The 17,810-nt window shown below is 36.4% G+C and overlaps 1 protein-coding gene across 1 annotated transcript; it reads right to left on the bottom strand.

The window, feature by feature from the left end:
- Positions 1-10,596: 10,596 nt before the first annotated feature.
- LOC121406877 (elongation of very long chain fatty acids protein 6-like) lies at positions 10,597-11,508 on the bottom strand. Its single transcript, XM_041597748.1, has one exon. The coding sequence runs from the start codon at positions 11,506-11,508 to the stop codon at positions 10,597-10,599; it is 912 nt and encodes a 303-aa protein (XP_041453682.1).
- Between the last annotated feature and the right edge of the window lie 6,302 nt (positions 11,509-17,810).

Here is a 17,810-nt window from a genome sequence, read left to right as displayed (position 1 = left end):
CGCACGTTACCTTGGAATCCAAGCATATTTTATCCCAATGTATGATTATCCAAACTTGGATAATCGTGATACATTCGGATGAAATACGCTTTCATGCCCACTAGACCACAATACGTGTAAATTATGATAACGTATTCAGGCCTTAAATACATGTACTTATTTCAATGATCACAACAGTACACCCACCTTAACCAGGTAAAAGTTCAGTACTGTACTGAGCAAACAAGACTCTCATGCATTCCTATATATATCACCATGCTCATTCTTTTTTGCTTCATATCATAACTTAGTTCTCAAAATCTGCCTTCACGATGCCCCTGTACATGTATGTAAGCCCTATGTTAGCAGGAAATAGGAATGTTTATTAGGGGATTACAAGAAATTTTCTTTCACATTGGTTTACCGGTATTAGTTTATAATCCAGGCACAAATTACCAAAAAAAAAATACCAGGTAGCATTTGTGAACAAGAGTGAATGAAAGCATTGAAAGTGATTGGGGGGGAGGCCTTGGTGATCGGTTGGCCAGATTTGACTCCTCATTCCACTATATCATTCATAGATCCTACAAAATAACAATCATACCACTATAAAGGTCAGAATAACATCTATTACACATATTTTTTTGCAAGTCATGGTGATTAAAAGTTTATGAGGGAAATTGGCATATGGTGACCACTGATATCTTGGAGGTTATATGCTAGCAGTCAAGTCAAGGAAGTGTTGAAAAAAAAACAGGCCAAGTGATTTATGACCCAAATCCTTGAGAAATGCGTAGCTTGCATTGCCTGGACACTGATAGAAATATCAATTTGTTGGTATATTCTAGCTAGCAGCTCCTCAATGTTCATTCATACCTCCATTTTTATTGAAAATTGTGACAAAATGTCTGCACCAAATGCCCTTCACTTACAACCTTTAATTTGACAATGTACCCATTCAAAAAATTCACATGCATTGATGTGTTTTAAGTAGTACAACTCTTTTTATAGTGAGCATGATCAACCGTACTGTTAAAAGGATCTGATTTTATGCAAAAACAAAAATTAACCTCGCCTATAAACAAAAAAAATGCTCATCTGGAGCATACAGACTCCACCATTGTACATCACGAGTGTATGTCCTTAGTATGTCGCATCAGTCTATGACATACATTATATTTATAAGAGCAACGCGTGCAAATCCTTGGTGATTTTAATATGAAACAGCAAGCCCACTTGAATTACCATGAATTAATAATTTGTATTATGTGCCGGCCTACTTGCATCTATAGACAAAACCCTTTCACAAGTATCACTGTCTTTAAATTATTGATAAACCAATGGCACTTGTGGCGTGATCTTCCATGAAGAGTTAATTTGCCAATCATATGATGCCCTTGGACTTGGTGGTATATTAACAGTGATGAGGTGTGGTAGGATGAGTCTAGTAGTATTCAATTATTGATTTCTTTGCTGTGGATATATATGTATGCCCTCCATCTATCAACTCCTGCACAGCTTAACACCCAGTCAGGTTACATGTACAATATCAACTCGGTCTCAACTCTCTAACTTCATCTTCTTTTAGTCTAATACCGATCAATGCATGGACAAGGCACTGGGGCTATTGCAATTTACCCCAAATATATTACCCAAAATACATACGCTCATAAGTTTCAAAGGCCCAATACATTGTGTCATTTGGTATATACATGTAATACTATATTAAGGAGCAGTGGGAAATTTGACCCCTTTTCTACACTGCAAGTACAGTGTTCAGTATATTTAACACATTAGGTGTTGAATTTAACACTTCCCATCATCATTTGTAGGACCACACTGATTGACACTACACCATGTTGTAGCACTCCTTGGTGTTAAATGACACTGCAGCCGGTGATATTTCATCAGTGCTGGTTCTGTGAGCTCATGTATATTCATTTGATATAACTGGTGTTACTTTTATAGCTTCAACGGGTTGACAATGGCCTAGCACCTTGGTACAAATGTGATCAAATTATTTCTCTACATCGAGTCATATTAGTCTAATCAATAATTGAAATCAAAAATAATTTGAACTAATTTACCCCCTAAATATCAAAGATTTAAAAAGATGATCCATAGCTTGCAATATAAAAGATTTGCACACCACTAAAGTATAGAACAAAATCACTGCCTTGACATGTAGATGGAACAACTAGACATAGGTTTGTTGAAAACCTTTTAAAAATCAATTGTTGTGTGACTTCGGAAGAAAAAAAATCTAAAGGCCTGGAGTGTATGCACAATATGCAGGCAGGTGTGGTTATTGTGATCAAACTCAATCTGTCCTGCTTCAAAATGAGTACATCCTGGAATATGAAAATTATCTTTTCCTTCTCTACCGGAATCTACCCCACATGCAATTATGAAATACAAAGTGAAACCATAGAGCTCCATTGTGAAACTCACAGAACTAAAATGGACCATGAAAGGCATGCAAACACTCGGTTGCATGGAATTACAACACTTCTCTTCCTGTAAGTGTACATGTACTTGCCCCAAAGATATTATTTCAGATATAAAAAAACAGAAGCTCACAGATATTTGTGGAATATGAGCTGCGCTTTGAAATTTCCGTATAAGATATCCTATCATAGTAATCTAGTGTGCATTTGAGACACACAGGTCTACACACATCGTGAAAAATAAAATGAAATGCATGCACATAACAAGAATGTTGGGGGACTAGTTACTGCGGCAGCCTGAAGACGTGTCGGGGTCCCCGGGGCAAGGGAACTAGGAGAAAACATTGGTTCCAGTGATTTATTCATTTTAAGACATACATAGGCCTACATGTACCACCCAAGGTACAACTAGGCCTACATAATACATGCATCACTCAATTTATGAGTCAGTAGATAGATGATTTTATACAGTTTCAACATTTTTCATCACCAACAGAAAATAAATTTTGGAGTCATCATTGATCTGTTTGTCCAATTTTGTTCAACTGTGAACAAATCACAGCCAGTTTTGGAATCATCATCCAATGCATAGGGGCAATTCCATGGAAAATGTTCACTTTAGAGAAAAAATGAAGTTTCAGATTTCACTTAAGCAGTCAAATTTTCTTAAAAAGTAATCTATAAAGTACCAATTTCCAATAGAATAATCGCAATATTGAAAAAAATTTGTATTTTTTCCATCATCAAAAAATAGAATAGTAAATTGCAAAATGTAAAAAATGTGGCTATTATTAAACAATTCATCTTTCCTGTCTCTACTAAAAGCAAACAAGGTCCCAGAGGTCTCTTTTAACTTTTGAATAGTTGATTAATGTTTAAATCAACAGAATATCATTGTTAAATTTTATGCCATTCATCAATTTTAGACAAATCTGTCATCAGATTTGTGTGATTTCTATACCATTATCAGTGTCATGTCCGTTACGTTTTTCACTTTAAATTTTCATAGCTTACAGGAAATTTGTCTCAAGGTACTGCAGATTCAGATTCTATGTTAGAATTAAACCACCTACCATGTGTAGCAATCATTTTCCCTTACCACTTCTCATTTTCATAAAAATGGCGTAACGGACATGACAATTTTCGTAACGGACATGACGCCTTATAATATGACAAAAGGCAGCATTCACAAAAACAAAATATTAGGCTCAGTAACACAGACTGTGGTCAGTCTCAATTGCTTGAGGATAGCTGGATGTAATAACTCCTAGAATCTGCATGTCATTCAAGCCATTTTTAGAAGTTAGTGAATGATGAAAGTTCAGCTCTTGTTCTGGTATATTTTTCTGAGAATTAACGGTATGCCACATAATATTAGGAAAGATGCAGCTAGATCTGGCAATATACTTAGATCACAATCTGCATCATTTGTGTTTGAATAATACAATTGATTATCTTAGGTGTTTGCACTGAGAGTTTGGAGCATGATAAAACTTCAACTTGTAAATTCATGAGATCATTGATGATACATGTATTGCTTCAAACTATCTGACTTTCACCAACCTCTACTTCTTCAGTGATGGCACGGGCTCACATTAAAAAGAACAAGTTTGTATTCAGAATCAGATATCTGTGTTACATGGTGTAGCTCTATGAATCCATGAACCTACAGTGGCACTTCTTTGCAATATCACAAAGCAAAGGGGCTGTGGAAGGAATGTGGCGCGATCAATAAATTATGTCATAGTATTTTGGTCAGCCATAATCACGATTTGAATGATGTATCTTCATTTGTACACAAGCAGCGCGGACAATGCAACGAAATTAGATACAGCCACATTTGTCAGCAAGTAAGATCGTAAGATTTAGAACATCCAAGATTTGATGAAAGGATGATTATACTCAGGATGATATTTAATTTGAATGAAAAATAATTTCAGAAGCAATTTACAAACATTCTGATTGCCTTTCAACTCATACATAATCGATGAAAGATTGGTTTCCAGGTACTGCTATTAAATTTTAAAATACTTTTTGATGTCATTTTTTTTATCTTAAAACTGACATTAATACTACTACATATTCTTTATCATAAAATACATTTCATAATATGTTCATCTTGGATTTATACAGGTCTGGTACATTTGTTTTCTTCTCACAAAAAATGAGATTTGGTCTTCTCAGTGTGCCGTAGTGGTACGATAAACATTGTATTCTATATAAAAATATCATGTAGGCTATAGCTATTAAATTAATGATACCTGCCAATAATATCTACATGTTAGTAAAGGTACTTTGCTGTTACATAATTACATTCATTATTCATATTTCTTTCATTTTGAAACTAAGAAGTGCTATTGAAGTTTACTTCGTAAGGGTGTCATGTCCGTTACGCTAGTGTATATTATCAAATAGTAAGCCATGAATAAAAAATAATCTTTACTATCAACTTTTTCTCTTTTAATTAGGTGTAGAGGATGGTAGTAACTGGAAAATACTCTCTATCTGTTGTTAACTGGTGTAAAAGAAATTTTTCTAAATATTTTTTGTTTTATAAATATTGTATGAAAAGCCCCCCTCTTAAATTGCAAAATAATGGGAGATATTACAGATTACCAGTTATGATGTGTGTCTCTAACCTCTAGCCTTAACATGTAAACAATTAGACTTGTACCATATCTTGTAATAAAATAATTATATTCGCTTACAAAAAGTGGACGAAACTGTCATGTCCGTTACGCTTCGTGTGTCATGTCCGTTACGCTACATTTTGAGCTATGAATACAGAATGCACTGCAAAACTGTTGTTAAACACCATTTTATGGATAGAGCATGATCTTAAGGTTAAATTAACACCAATGTCAGGTTCATTCAATCTAAGAATTCACAGGAATTTTGATAAGCAATTGGAGGTAAAAATGCTTTGTCCATTTCGTGTCATGTCCGTTACGCTCACAAAGAGTGCAATATCTCAACAACTGATCAATGAAAAAAATTGAAATTTCATGTGTATGTAACTGATACTTCAACGTGTCTGATAAGCTCAGTAACAATTATCAAAAGACTGTTAATTCTACTGTATAAACCTTTGAATTACAAAAATTTGTCTGAAAGTCATGTCCGTTACGCTGGAATTGACCATAGGCTACAGCATACAACCAATGGACCATGGAGCTATTCTGTTAATAGCTCTATGAATGGACAAGATCCCTGTCTGAAGGTAATTTTCATTCCTGGTGCTGGTCGCGACCGTGCATTCAACATGCCTAAATGTAGGCCCTACATAAATAAACGATCATGGATCCATGCAAAAAACCTCCACAGAAACCACAAGTGATTTTCCAGGATTGGGGAATCCCCCCAAGTCCCAATAGAGAATAGAGTCCTGTATGGATAGAGGCCTTCATGTGGGCCTACCATACTGCAGGGTCTATTGATCTATCAAGGATACCTGGTAGTGGTACATACAAAACGAAGATTATTCCAAATGTAACTTGCACTAGACATGGACTTTAAAACATCATAGACAAGACTACCACTACAAATCAAAATGTCACTCAAAATGGGAAATTTGATCCTCACATAAAAGTTTCGGTATCTAAATATAGTCATGAGTAATGTAAAATCATGATACTGTACATCTATATTGTGGTTGTGCAGAATCACCTTTCCTAACGCATCTTTTCTGCCTTTCATGTTGAGCTTCGAATTTCAATAGACAAAATGAGCAAGTCAAAATTTGATCGAGGAAATTCATACCTCCTTGATTTGATTGAATGCAACCAGTTTGTTTACTATGGTAAACAACGTATGCACATGTTCATTAGAACCAAGGAGTACCAGCACTTGGTATGTAGAACATATTTCTAGTGATTTTTACTGCACTGACCCGACTCAACAAAAAACTAGGAATATTTTCCTCCTCTGCTATTTCATGTATGTGTACATTTGGTAATTCTACCTAAACTTTGGTCAATAGAGTACACGTACATGTAGGTAAACGTACCGGATTTACACAGTGAAATCAGTGAAGCGGTCAAGGATTCCCTTTGATGGTGAATTAATAATAGATTGTGGAGCAGATTGCTTTATCCAGCCAAACATAACTGTGAGCAGGAATGGAATTCCGATCACTCAGCATTCTAAAGAAAAATAAACTGAATTACTTTACATACAGGCCTAGTCTGCAAGCACTGGCTCAAGTTTGACACTTTGACCATGGAGCTATACCATGTCTAGAGTAAAGACTAGATGCCTAGCTTTCCTTGGGAGAGCCAGCCGCAGAATAGTGAAACTAGTCTCACTATTTCAGACTGCATTATGCACTACTGTATATACAATATGTGAATTGTGAAACCCAAGGGTCTGTGCCTGAAGACTAGTACATGTTCAAAGGCCTATGCGTGATACCATGTCCATAGTGATACAAACTGTATCTCTATGGTTCACGTAGGGAACAATCCTCTGGCCTATTTTGATAAGCTCAAAATTGTCCTAAAAAAGAAAAAAAAACCCTGAATACACACTATGTATTGCAGTCTGCAGGTGAGTTATAGGCTAATATGCTGCAGCCACTTTGAACAGTACCAGCTCAAGAGCCAAACTACACAAGTATAGTTCCAGCCAGGATCTTAAACCCATAGTTCCAGGATCATCTTAAACCCAGGTACTCAGGATGCAACATTTTGGTCACTTTGAATGGATCATTTATACAAACAAAGATACAATATTTGCCAAGAATTTATTAGAAATTGAATACATGTAATAACATCAACTGCAAGGTTCCAAAGTACACGCAGTCCTGTTCTTTAGAAAGAGATTTAATAGGGCGGGCATACCATCAGCGTTTTTAAAAATAATTTCACAATATATTTTGGATGGTTCAAGGTATTTATCGTAGAACATGTAGGGCCTCTGGCAGGATATTCACTAACTGATATACATCCTTGCAGTTCAGAAACCCTTGAAAGTGGAATTTTAAATTGGCAATGAAAAAATTGGAAGATATTTCTTTTAAAATTTCATTTGCCCTCTTTTTACAGGACAGAACTCATTTAACTTTGCACACAAGCCACACCACATGTCCATATGTACTGTTCGTAGATTGTGCTATCCAGTCATCAAGATATAATCTTATTCTTAAGTGCTGTTTGGTTTTGTGCAAAGAATGACTCCCACCACCATACAGTTAACACATGGCCTAACTTAAAGGAAACCAAAACCCAAGAAGAGAAGCAATCACATTAGAAAGAGTAAAATGAGAGGAACAATTAAAACAAAGTTTTATCAAAATCGGTTACGAAATAAGTTATGGGAATTTGAAAACTCTTGTTGTACTTTCTTTGGGCATCCTCAAATTGGCAAACATGCTTCAAAATGGCTGATTTTGTGGACAACTCTCCATTTGTTTTGTACACAAATTTTCAGATTTTCCTAATTATCTTTCAAATTGCATCTTGCCTCCTTCTAAGCACAACATATGTCATGGGAAAATATAATCCACACCATAGTATGTCAAGGTCAGGAGGAGATAATGTGAAATATGTAAAATAAAGGGGAAAATCTGAAAATATGTGTACAAAACAAATGGAGAGTTGTCCACAAGTCAGCCATTTTGAAGCACGTTTGCCAATTTGAGGATCCACATAGTAAGTACAACAAGACTTTTTAATCGTCCATAACTTGCTTATTTCATAACCGATTTTGATGAAACTTTTTTAAAATTCTTCCTCTCATTTTACTCTTTCCAATAAGATTGCTTCTCTTCTTGGGTTTTGGTTTCCTTTAACATACTAATTTACTTGCAGCATTGTCTATCCATATGGGTGCAGTTGACTCGTGCCATGTCAAATACTTGTGTAGATACGCACAAAAGGCAATTATGATGAGATAATGCTATCATAAAACCTACAATGGCGACGTAAGTAAGCAATGATTAATTTTGATAAGACAACACAGGATGTACAAGCCACAGTATTGAAGCCTTTGTCTCCTTTCCAGTTCTTTACCTAATGCTGGCTGGTTTCAGTACATGTATAGAATAATATGTAAGGTCACTATGGGTGTCTGTGAGGTTTTTTCTTGCAAATATTAGTTCAAGGTGTTATTCTTTCACTTGCTCTTTTGAAATCTTGAGACAAGAATTAAAAATACATATTCAGGCACAAGGTTGGGGAAAGGCCAATCTTTATAAATGTAACCCCCCCCCCACAAAAAAAACTAATGAAATCTATATTTAGTAGAACTATGTGCAATTGTGCACATGTATAGACTCTGGATAACATGATTGTATAAAAATAATTTAGTATAACATTTTTTTGCACATAATTTGATACTAAAATATGCTTGATTGGACATGGTTCAAGGTATGACATTGCTAGATTAAATTTGTCAAGAAAATATAAAACATATTCTTTATCTCATAGTAAGCCCTATAATGCTACACATCTAACTTAAAATCAAGCCAAGCAATGTTACAGATTATGACTGAGCTGTTTTTGTTTTGTTTTTTGCATTGAAAATAAAGAACAATGATCAAACTATGCAAAGACTCAGTCTGGCTTTTTGAAAATGGTTTACAAGTTGTAAACAGATCACATCATGAATTACATACATGATTGTACACTTTGTGTTTACGAATAAGGCTTGAGATGAACCATATGCAGCTGTAGCAGCTGTTACAACACATAAATGATTATAAAATATGGTTGGCCTGAATAGGCCTCATAAGTAGATCCCAACTTGCCTAGATGCAACAACTAACATGATGATAATAATAATAATAAAAATGATGATGATAATTTTAAAAATAATAACATTTACTACATCTTAATAGAGTAGACACATGTTAACATCAAATTGTCGATCCATCCAAAACATGTACATGTACATGGATCTCTGGAAGAAAAGTTCTTTTGGTTAATACCCCGGTACTGGGTACTTGAAGAATAAAGGTATGCATGCATTTATATGGTTTTGTGTTTCGAGTGAAATGGATATCTGCAGGCTCCTATACTCAAACATAATAGTAGATATCATTAAAATGTATTTCAATTTACTGCCAGAGAAAAGAGAAGTGCCAAGAGAAGCCAGCCCCACACAACCCTCCCAGTCTCCCACCCTCTATCATGTCTGAGACACTCATCCTATAAAAGTACAAGGAACTCAGGAACTGAAAGCATTTTGTCAGGAACATAATAAACACATGGCCCTTGCATGTGATCACAATCATCGCAAATCTTTTGTAAACATTCCCACTACCATAATGTTATTACTTAATGGTATATCAAGCTTTTCTCCAGAAAGGGGCTAATCAAAAATAAGTGTCCATAGAAAAGGACCATTTAGTGGCAACTTTGCACGTAACAGGAAGCCTTTAAGTTTAAGTGGTCTGGCAATTTTTCTCAACTTGACCCCCTTTGACAGGGATTATTTCCATACTCAATTGGCCTTCTTTGGTGTTGAGATTATAGGGTGGGTGTGTGCTATGGGATCTTCTCAATCTGAGTCAGCAAACTGCACATTCTTCCATCTACAGAACAGATTAATACTCATGTACTCCCATTTCATTGCTAATAGTGCATTCTCGGAGCTTCATCAAACCCTATATCAATAGGTGGGATTTTCAAAGAGCTTAAAACTATATGTTTTTCATAGCTCAAGAAAGGTCCTGTCTAGCACAAATTCAGTATCCAACAGAACCCTCGCTTCTACGTGTACCTAAGGCGAGTCATTTGAGGCAATCATCACCGTTCTGAAAATCTAAAGATTCAACCAAAAGTACAAAATACCAGCTTCATTCTTTCAGATGGCTAAAATCTCTAAAATTTTAAGGCAAAGTGGAAACCTTTTACTCTCCCTACATGTACATTCACTACCATGTACATAGGTAGTCATATATTCAATAGTTGTGAACAGGTGTAAAAATTGTTTACATGCATACACTGTACACCTACATGTATACTCTCTACTGGTTTCTTTTCAAATTTGAGAACATTTTATTACCAGGCATCCTTAAAAATATTTTACATTTCAACTAGAAGCCATATATATGGTAATCAATAATCTCATAATATACTACGTAGTCTACACATGTATTATGGCACTAACATACATTTTGAAAGATCTCTGCAACAGTACATAGGAAGTCAACCAGTGGGTTGCATTTACTTTAATCCGTCTTGAGCGATGCTTTTCCATTGCTATAATGAGATTTGCCATTTTGATGTGCACCATTGATATGAACACCGTTTTGATGAACACCGTTCTGCACCTCCTTTTGCTTTCGGGGGGCCTTCTTCACAAAGTAGGTTTTATAGAAGTAATGAGCAAAGAGGATGAAATACGAAAAGTACATGAGTAACGACACCCTAATATTGTTGTCTGTCGTCGAGCAAAACTCCCCTTGCGATCTAAACTTCCACGCCAGGGTGTTGATGACGCATCCGACGACCATCTGGGAGGTTTGGATTAAAGTAAGGCAGACGTTGATTTGACGAGGTATACGAACAAGGCGAGATGCTTTGAGGGCATAGTAGGTATACATGAAGGCATGTACAAGGGCATTGAGATCAACGAAGTAGCGTCCGGGGGCCAACATGAGAGGATAGCTGTACCATGCATACACGAAAACGGTGATGTGGTGATACCAGTGGAGGAAAATGAGAGGTTGTTTGCGAAGAACGATAAAGAGCGTGTCACCAAGTTCCGGAAGCTTACTCCAAACGAATAACATAGACCAAAAGCCATTGACCCCATCCATGCCATATCGGTCATCACACATGGTTGCTTTCCATCCATAGTCCCGTGCATACATGACAAACTCCTGAGCGAGTCGGAAGGCACAGACGATGCTGAAGACGGAGAGGCTAGCGGACCATAGTATCAGGGGTCTGCGGAGATCGAAGGGAGGCCTGTCTCGCATGAAGCGCTGCAGCCCGAAGATGATCACCACATAGGCGATGCTGATGTACATTGACCAGTGCCAGTATTTTGCCATCCATGACGAGTACGGGCCGTGCTCAAAATCTTCTTCGAACCAGAAATAAGTCTGCTGAAACTTGGCTGGCAATCTGTCTAACATGACGGTATGGAAGAATAAAAAACGGAGCCAGATATTCAACGAAGTACAAAAATCGTTTGGTGGTAGTAGTGGTAGGCCGACTCCCCTCGAACTTGATACGCCCAACAACAGCGCTGCCCGCCTCTCTCACTTGTCTGGCTATGAGTATGAAGAATGTCTATGAAGACACAATTTAACTACAAATTATTTAAGGATTGGCAGATGTAAGCGTTTATGTATCTTGATTGTAGTATCTTCTACCGGGTTGAATATAAAGCATTAGTTGCTACCGGATAAACACTGGTAAAATAAATGTTCAACACGTTAGCCTATCGCGTACCAATTAGGCCCCCTAACTGAGAATATCCGCAGAAGTATCCGCATGCGACATGCGGGAACTTGCAAAGGATCGAAAGCAAGCATGCCCCACCCATTCGTGTAAAATGTGTAGGAGTCCTGCCTGCCGTATATGGTATCGTTGAGGTTCGTCCATTCTTTAATAGGTAAATAAAAAAAAAATCAGCAAAAATATATATAAAATATCAAGCAAATACTATCATGGAAAATAATTGTAAGAAGTATTAGAGATTTTATGAAAAAAATATTCATCAAAGTTTTATCATGCCTATTTTTTTTATTTTTCAAAAGTACATAAAATTAAATTCCCCCTAAAATGTAAATGTAGGCGTCGGTTACTAATTGACCACAAAAACTCAAAACGGATACTTAGTAGAAGTGAGTTGGGAGAATATATCCACATGCATGAAAAGGTGGTCACATTAAAAGGCACCAATATTAAAATCTATTTTATTATAAATGACATGGTAATCAAGCTACATACTATTGTGAAACTTTTTATGGGGGAATAATTGCGTAAACATACACATATATCTTTATTAGCTGAAAATATTAATATACTGGCATGCCAAAAGTACACGTTTGCCCCGCCGTTTGCAATGATCGACTCTTGATTAGATTAATAAGTATATTTCTCGCCAATAAAAATACAGTGAGCGTGAAGCTCGGGCTGAAAATTTCTTCTGCCATTTTTTTTTCTGCCATTTCTCGACCCGAAACTAGATACTCTGAGCACATTTTGCAACCATGAATATAAATAGGCCTAACTTGTTGATGCGAAGCGCAAGCTGAAATTTTGATTTTTCGACCTGAAACCTGGACATTCGATCTAAGCACATCATGAACAATATGCGCATCTCACTAAAAAATCATGCAAGCCTTCTGAGGATGGAATTTTGTTAGTCTCTATAACAGGTTAATCACCTGATTTTTATCTCTCTGTTATTTAAATTCTTGTCTTTACTATGATATTAGTCTACAAATGTAGACCCACATCTGCAGTGCGTGTACCTCAGCTGATTCAACGAGTCTGCATAGCAGACTAGGTCTACTGAGGCTGCAGAAAAAGCAGACTCTGAAATGGCTCGCTTCGCTCGCAAACCAATCCCACCATACGAGCTATTCAGAGTCTGCATAGCAGACTACGTCGAGACTGTCTGTCCGGATTACATAATTATGTTTGCAACTACGAAATGCATCAGTGATTTCCTTTTAACGCCGGTGTATTGATGAAACAAACAAATCAATCGATAATAATGGTAGTCTGTTGAATGACCATAGTATGACCTCTCATCTCGTCCATCCAATCGCGAAAATTCAGTGCATGACGGGATGAAAGCGGAAGAAAAAATATAAGGAATACAAAGTCCATAAAATTTGTAACCCCTTTCATAAACCCAATTATGCGGCTAATAGCAGCATAATTTGGTCGTAAAATTGGATGAGGACAAGAGTAATCCGCATTATTTTGATGCTGCTATTATCCGCATAATAGCAGCATCGGGACAAGATTTTGAGTTTATGAACGCATTTCCAAATTATGCGGATAATTGCCATGGTGCGGTCACAAGGTCACCCTTTTCCAACACAACCGCATCGGAGGGGCGTGTCCAGTTGTCATGACGATTATCCGCCTTTTTCAGGACGAGCGCTCGTAAAAATAATGCGGCTTATTTTCGGAGTTTGTGAACGCAATTTTTATTGAATTATCCGCATTACTCTAAGGCGGCTAATTGGAGGATAGGTTTATAAAAAGATTTCACAGGAAACCCACTTTTGGTGTCCTGACCAAAAGCACAGGCCCTATAGATTTGGGGCTTGGGAGCCATGATCCCCAAGATTTTCAAGACCCCCCCCAAAAAAAAGCGGGATGCAAAAAGAATGAAAAGGGGATGATGTATGATCACACACTTTGATTTTTTTTAATTGAATATTAAGATCAACAATTTCATTCGTTCGCTATGCTCGCACAGCTTTTAAGCAAATTTGCCCCCTAAGCCATGCATGGCCCCTCGATTTTTTGCTCATTATACTAGTGGTCTTGACAATGTACCACCACTACCACCTAATATCCAAAACCTAGTTTATTACTGAAAATTTCTACAACAAATCTGCAGCTCACTCTACCTAAAAGTGTCCCACCTGGCTGTAAGGTACAGGCTCTTGTCCCATAATGAATTTAGCATTACTTCTGCTATCCTTTAAACCCTGTTGATATGTTTCTCACATTCCTACTTTTATAACTGAATGTTGCTACTTTAGTGAGTACTTCACGTCAGAGTAAGCTCCCCTTTAACATTTTTTTGTGACAAATTATTTCCAGACACTTCACAGCATGGATGACTTGTTCAAGTTCACAGAGTCAGCTTTGATATTGGAGCCTTATGGAGGTTGCCGCCCATGGGTTGACAAAACTGATACCACCATTGATACAGGACCATTCAGTTCTTTGGAAATAAAAAGCCAGATAAGCACAGAACAACGGGTTCAGTGAACATGGTGAATCAAATCTATTGTTCTGTGCTTTTGATAGCTTTGTCATAAATCAAAGATGGGGCCGATTGCACGAAAGGGTCTTTGCAAGAACCGTCTTTCGTGTCGCCCATTTATTATGAAGTGCCATGTGAAACGCATTTTAAATCAATTACCTGCAAACATTTTATTCATCCGCTGAAGTACACAAAATATTTGTTTATAAAATGTGATATATCACGAAATTGTATACAAATTGATTTAAATACGAGCAAACAAATTTTATTTGTTTATCATACATTTCAGAAATATCCCGCATACAGCGCATCATAAAAGGTGGGCGACACGAAAGACGGTCCTTGGAAAGACCCTTTCGTGCAATCGGCCCCTGGAACTGGAAGATATTTTGGTTCAAAATCTCGTGACAAACAGTTTTTTGACCAATGCTACTTATGCCATAACACTAACAATATGCACTTTTCAAATTCGATCTCTTTTTTTGTCAGAGCTGAATAAGACTTTTTATTGTTTCATTGGAATGATGGAAAGGATATGGTGAAAAGGAAGTATATGAACGATCCCTATGCATATGCCGTCACTAAAAAATCAGATGGGTTAAATGCTTATTCAACGAAAAAACAATTTATGGAAAAAAATCGAACTCTCATTTTCAAAGAAATTTCATGAAGATAAAGTTGTTTTTTTTTTGTTCATCATGTCCCCGAATTTTGAGATCTTTGAATAACCCCCAGTTGGCGGATTTCCTTCGAAATTGGTATTTTTTTTTTAGAGAAGGGGCTCCTATGGATGTCTTGGGGGAAAAATCAGATGTTTTGATTTGCCAATCTTTGTGGTTCAAAGTAATATTTGTATTATGGTGAATGGTAGATAAAGATAATGTTTGTAAGGCATCAGATTTACAAGGTTCCCAGCTTTTCAAGAAAACAAAATTCCCTGATAAAGTGTAAAAATTCCCTGATAATTATTCAAACCCATTCCCAGTTTCGCATGTTTTCTAAGTTTTTGCAGTGAACTGCATGGTTTTCAGTATAAAAACAAATTTAACAATAATGTAAAAGTAATTAGTACTACCATAACCAGTCATTCAATGGATGATGCTTTGATGTGCAACAAAATATAACAGAGCTTTTGACTTTTGGGCCGCTCAAAATTCCCTGATTTTTCCCTCATTTGAGGCATTTCCCCTGATTTGAGGTATTTTTCAAAAATCAAATTTCCTGATATTTCCCTGACTGGAAGAAAGTAAAACAATTTTCCCTGATTTCCCTGAAGGGCTGGGAACCCTGATTTACTTAACCCACATTTCCTGGACACAAGTGATTTGAAGAATTATTTTTAGATTTTGATGTCTCTTGTAAAGATAATAAATTCACGAATAATGACATGACGAGTAAATATGACTGAGTGATTTTTTAAAATGAATTTCAACATTTTGTTTCCTAATAACTCTAAAACATCAAAGTAAACTTCATGACAACTGTATAATTTGATTTCAGCAATTTATTTAATGTAGGATGAAGTCATTCACACAAGCACTCTTCATAAAGTCATCTTTTCACTGTACAGCTATGAGTACAAGTAAAATTTTACATAAAAAAATAGAAGTTTCAAACAATTTACAGCACATTTTGAAATCATTTTAACAAATCCAAAGAAAAATGGCATACTAGACAAAGAAATAAGTAATAAATCTGGCTACAATAGATTTTATAAGCAAAGCTCTTTTTAAATAGTTTTTTTTTCTCTCTGTAAAGATCACAAATGCCCCTCTAAATGTTTTAAGAGTTATACCATGGTCACATTTGCTCTACGGCGGCCGTACCGCGAGTCGAAAATAGCCGTTTCAACATTTTTTGTACCAACTACATATAGGTAGTTTGAATTTAAATTAATGAAACGGCTGTTGTTGAATCGCCGTACGCCGCCGTAGATCAAATGTGACCAAGGTATAAATAAGGTAATCTGAGTTCAAAGAAATGTTCTTCAGGGATTGTTTTTGTAAAGCTTAATACTAGAGCAAATCCTCTGCTATAGGATTACATAGATATATGGATACTCTTCATAAAGATAAAATAAAAACTTAGATTCTTAATAAGAGTTCTGCAGGTAATTTTCTTCACAGATTGAAATGAAAACTTCTGCATCCCTTGGCTAACAAGATACATGAAATGCAGTCAACTAAAAGTGGCAATTTCATTACGATCTTAAATACAGTTCCAGAGCTATCATGCATCTTGCGACAAACAAAGTTCATTCAAATTTAAGATCAGCTTAAAGCTTGGAAGCTGTACAATTTTACTAATTCATGTCATTTTTTTTTTTTACATATATGTGTTTTAATGGTATACTAATTCATGTCATGATAATTACAAAGTCACATGAACAAAGCACACACAAAACGGTACAGTACTGGAAATCGTTGCATCAGGACTGTCCTGAATTCCCGATGTCAGATCAAAGATTTTTGCGCTTGCTGGTTGAAGAGCACATAAAAGCACATCAAGTATAAAATGAACAGCTGGCATTTGAAATTATTCTTTTTCTGTGTCTGCAAAATTGGCATCATTCCATCTAAATATATCTTTATTCAATCGATACACTGCTCCCTTACTTGCAGTGGTGCTAAAAAGATAGTGAACCCCACCAGAAAATGAACATGAAATGAAAATGAAATGTTCAAGTTCTGTCCGGTATTAGATATTTCATTGTGAAGTCAGGTGATGAGATATTACATCCAATGAAGGTTGTTTCTCTGGGCTCACCAAACACTGTAGTGTTGTTGTCTACAATCAACACTCATGCATGAAGGAGTGCATTTTGTGGAGGGGTTCACTCACTTTTGAGCATACCTGTATCAACCATTCCAACGCAGTGCGAATGCACATCTATTTTGCTCTACCAGCTACAATGTGATATCCATGATCAATCTACATGTATGACCTTACTAGTTTCTCTTTGTCAGGTTTACCATGACCTCCGCTGCTATCCCATATGTACACAAATATCAAGCACTTAAAGGTAAATGCTAGTTTTGGTAACGATATCAAAATGAGTTAATACAGAATCCAATGAAATGACCACCAAAGTGTCTGTTTGTATAAATAAAACGCATGTACCAAAGGATTCTGGAAGAAATTGTGTAATTGCTGAGAAATCAGCAAATAAGCACAGGATTCGGGTAGAGCGTCGGGCCCGACGCTCTAAGCAATAATTATACATTGTCCCACGTGCGCTTATCTGTGTTGGGGATCTTCGGTGTGAACATTTTTCGGCGTAGATTTCAAGATTTCACAAAGTTCAGTTCATGTAACCGTACAAGATCTAGATCCTCGATGATGTACTGACAATTAAGCCTTGTTTTACAGACTTTCTCATGAAATCAGTGTTTACTGCTACTACTGGAATTTCTCTTTAATCTCAAGCTCACTGACATGAAAGTGTGTTTCAGCACTTTGTTTACATACACTAAACTT

This window comes from Lytechinus variegatus, chromosome 2 (genome assembly GCF_018143015.1).
Source record: "Lytechinus variegatus isolate NC3 chromosome 2, Lvar_3.0, whole genome shotgun sequence".
Lineage (NCBI taxonomy): Eukaryota > Metazoa > Echinodermata > Echinoidea > Temnopleuroida > Toxopneustidae > Lytechinus > Lytechinus variegatus.
The sequence above is the reverse complement of the archived record's forward strand: the minus strand, read 5'-3'. Positions and strand labels throughout refer to the sequence as shown.

Excerpts from the sequence above, each read along its gene's own strand:
- LOC121406877 (XM_041597748.1), bottom strand. The coding sequence starts at position 11,508 with ATGTTAGACAGATTGCCAGCCAAGTTTCAGCAGACTTATTTCTGGTTC.